At 62.8% G+C, this 3,744-nt stretch overlaps 1 protein-coding gene across 2 annotated transcripts; it reads left to right on the forward strand.

The window, feature by feature from the left end:
* LOC118704837 (zinc finger protein 764) lies at positions 1 to 3,524 on the forward strand. 2 transcript variants are annotated; one of them, XM_036412801.2, is made up of 3 exons: positions 1 to 1,067; positions 1,291 to 1,404; positions 2,090 to 3,524. In XM_036412801.2, exons 1-3 carry the CDS (start codon positions 872 to 874, stop codon positions 3,004 to 3,006), a joined length of 1,227 nt encoding a protein of 408 aa, XP_036268694.1. In that variant the 5' UTR covers positions 1 to 871; the 3' UTR covers positions 3,007 to 3,524. The 2 variants fall into 2 exon arrangements, with proteins under 2 accessions (XP_036268694.1, XP_045428447.1); XM_045572491.1 differs by having other exon boundaries at positions 5 to 1,067; positions 2,093 to 3,524.
* Positions 3,525 to 3,744: the final 220 nt, after the last annotated feature.

The raw sequence follows: 3,744 nt of genomic DNA on the forward strand, positions 1-3,744 counted from the left end.
GCTGAAGACGGGGCGTGCATTTCCATGGATGTGGGAAATACTGTGATTGATTTGTCTGCCAAAGGAAAAGCATCAAGTCTTCTTAGGGCAGGTGTTTATGAAAGTGTTTGGGGGCACGAAGTAGGCGGGCAATCGCTGAAATGATGGGGAGAGTCGGTGCATTTGCTGAGAAAAAGACCCCAGGAGGGGCAGCTGGAGGAAGAAAGGGGTGCGTTCAACTTGAGCCACGTCTGCTGTACAGAGACAGGTGGCAGGCTGGCTGGGGAGCCCGTCTGAGCCAGAGGAACCAGTGGGGAGGCGCCGGCAGCACAGTGGGGAGGAAAGCTGCAGAAAGGGGCCTCTGACCTCTCTTCAGTCTCGTCCCTGCTCTCCCCGCTGCCCCCCATCTCCTGGTAACGGTCCCGGAGTGTCAGCCCAACAGGCGTCCAGCAGAGGCGGTCTCTCCTCACAGCTTCCCCTCAGCATTTGCGGACAGGTGCCGGCACCGTGAGGGCCAAAGCCGTTACCAGCGGCCCAGCCCGAAGCATGAGGCCGAGCTTCCGCAGCGGAGGGGCCGGGCCAGGGCTGGAACCCCTGCCCGCGGGGACGGGGCGGGTTGGCCCGGGCGCGGCGGGCGCCGCTCCGCCGGGAAGCCGCTGCGGCCATCTTGGTTGAGGGCCGGCGGCTAAGCCCCCTCCCCGCCTCCGAGACCCCGGCGAGGCGTCCTCTGGGCCAAACCACGTCGGAGCCAAGTTCCCGAGGCCGCGGGGCCGCCATTGCTTAGGAAGCCGCCTGTTCTCCGCACCTTCCCCGCCGCGGGGCCCGCAGGCCGCCGGGGCGGCGGCGGGGAGCGGGCCGCGGACGGAGCGGGGGCCCGGGGCCCGGCCTCCCCATGGCGCCGCCTCCGGCCTCGCTCCCCGCGCGGGACCCCGGGGCGGCGGCGCGCGCGGGGGGAAGCCCGCAGCCCGTGAGCTTCGCGGACGTGGCCGTGTACTTCTCCCCGGAGGAGTGGCGGAGCCTGCGGCCCGCGCAGAGGGCCCTGTACCGGGACGTGATGCGGGAGACCTACGGCCACCTGGGCGCGCTGGGTGAGGCCCGGACCCGCACGGGGAGGGGGTTCCCGCACGAGGAGGGGGGGCCCATACGAGGAGGGTGTCCGCGCACGAGGAGGGGGTCCCGCACGGGGAGGGGGGCCCATACGGGGAGGGGGTCCCGCACGGGGAGTGGGGTCCGCACACGGGGAGGGGGATCCCGGGCCGGGGCGGTTGGGCGGCGGCCTCCGGGCAGCGCGGTGTGCGTTCCTCTCCCCAGGGTTCCGCGGCACCAAGCCGGCGCTCATGGCCTGGGTGGAGGCGGAGGCTGAGCTGTGGGGGCCGGAGGCCCGAGATCCGGAGCTGGGAGCGGGTCTGACCGAGGGGGACGCGGGTGAGTACTGGGGACGCCGCCTCGCCCGCCCCCTGACCCGCTCCTCCGTCCCTCCCTGAAGCGCTTTCCCGGCGAAGGCGGAGGAAGGGCGGTGTGACCGGCTCTGCTGGGAGCTGTCAGGCTCTCCACTCCCGTGTGACGCGGAGCCCCTCACATCCCGTTGGCCTGAAGCTCTGTCTTGCCCCACCACATCCCCCCAATTTGCCTCCATCTAGCTCCTCCGCCCTGTGCTTTATTTAGTTTACTTTCATGTCTGTTATATTTTGGAGCAGCTTCCTTCCCTTGGCCTGTGCTGTTCGCTAGTGATTGGGCCTGCAGCTTGTTGCTCCGTGTACCCCGCGCCTCTGAGCCTGGCTCAGCCCAGCTCACGTCTGTGTGGTGCCGGCTGCCCGGAGCATCCCAGAGCATCTTATTCCCCAGGATCCAGTTAACACCCCTGCTGCCTGCCCCTAGCCATTTCCTGGCCCCAAGGTAGAATGTACTGTGCTGCCTCCTCCGCTTCTGATGCTTTGCTTTGTCCTCGGCAGCTGAGGAAAGGTGTGTCGTTTCCCTGCCTGTCCTGAGCTGAGTCCCCGAGGCAGCTGTGGGTCCCGGTGGCTGTGTGGCAGGCCTCTCATCACATGGGGTGTGGGATTCAAGGAGCAGGATAAATAAGCCAGCTCTGAGCTCTCCCCTTATCTCCCAGCAGATTCCAGAAACAAGGAAGAGAAAGGACTACCGGAAGGCACCGGGGCCCTGGAGAAGATCCTTCCTGTGGATGCTCAGTCTCTCGGGCTGAAGGCTCTCCAACCCCCTCCTGCGGGTCTCCCTTACAGTTTGGAGCAGCTCTCCAAGGTGCCTCAGCGGGGTCGCCCCCCACTCTTTGCCCACCCCCCTGTCCCACGGGCAGACCATCGTCACGGTTGCTACCTCTGTGGGAAGAGCTTTGCCTGGCACTCCACTCTGGTGGAGCACCTGTACACCCACACGGGCGAGAAGCCCTTCTCTTGCCCTGACTGTGGCAAAAGCTTTGGCCAGTCCTCCTCCCTGAGAAAGCACCTCGCCATCCACCGCGGGGAGCGGCCTCACCGCTGCCCGGACTGTGGCCGGGCCTTCACCCAGCGCTCTGCCCTCACCACCCACCTACGGGTGCACACGGGCGAGAAGCCCTATCGCTGTGCCGACTGCGGCCACTGCTTCAGCCAGAGCTCTGCCCTCTACCAGCACCAGCGGATCCACAGTGGCGAGACCCCCTTCCCTTGCCCGGACTGTGGCCGTGCTTTTGCCCACGCCTCAGACCTTCGGCGCCACATGCGCACCCACACGGGCGAGAAGCCCTACCCATGCCCGGACTGTGGGCGCTGCTTCAGGCAGAGCTCGGAAATGGCAGCCCACCGGCGAACCCACAGCGGGGAGCGCCCCTACCCCTGTCCTCAGTGCGGCAGGTGCTTTGGCCAGAAGTCGGCCATGGCCAAGCACCAGTGGGTCCATAGGCCTGGTGCCAGGAGACACAAGGGCCAGGGTGCTGGTGGGTTGCCTGTGCCCCCGGCCCCTGGCCCCGGGGACCTAGACCCACCTGTGAGCTTCCAGCACTACCCAGAGATATTCCAGGAGTGTGGGTGATGGCCTCAAAAGTGAGAAGACAAAGGGGGAAGATCTAAACATTTCCTGAGGCCCAAGCTGGAATGGGTACTGAACCTCTGGGGCTCCAGGAAGGTCATAGAATGCCTTGTAAGAGCTGGACCTGGAGAACAAGGGCCATCCATCATATTAGACCCTCTCCAGCTTGACAGGGGGCCACCTCAGTCTCTGCTGGCCTGGACTCTAGAAGCCCCTTTGCTGAGTTCGGACTGAGGTAAGACCCTCCCCACCCCACCGACCTAGACTGTGGGAAGAAAAGGCCGTTTCTCAGATGTGTTAAAAGGATGAGATGGAAGAGAACATTGTTTTACCTGTTTGCCTTTTTACTGCATCATGGTGGTAGGCACATCCACCCTAGACCCAACCAAGAGGTCTCATTCACTGCACTGAATCTGGCCTGCAACTCTTATTTTTTGGCCTAGTCAGAATTTTATTTTTTTATCTTTATTTTTTTAATAGCCAGTTTTTATTTTTTTTAATTTAATAAATATTTATTGTTCAGATTATTATAATTGTTCCTCTTTTTTCCCCCCATAGCTCCCCTCCACAAGGTTCCTACCCCACCTTCTGCTCTTAACGCCCCCCCCCCCCACTGTCCTCATTCATAGGTGTACACTTTTTGTTCAGTCTTCCCGCACCCCATACACCCCTTTTCCCCAAGAATTGTCAGTCCACTCCCTTTCTATACCCCTGATTCTATTATATTCACCAGTTAATATT

The sequence above is a fragment of the Pipistrellus kuhlii genome, unplaced genomic scaffold, assembly GCF_014108245.1.
Source record: "Pipistrellus kuhlii isolate mPipKuh1 unplaced genomic scaffold, mPipKuh1.p scaffold_m20_p_48, whole genome shotgun sequence".
NCBI classification, from domain to species: domain Eukaryota; kingdom Metazoa; phylum Chordata; class Mammalia; order Chiroptera; family Vespertilionidae; genus Pipistrellus; species Pipistrellus kuhlii.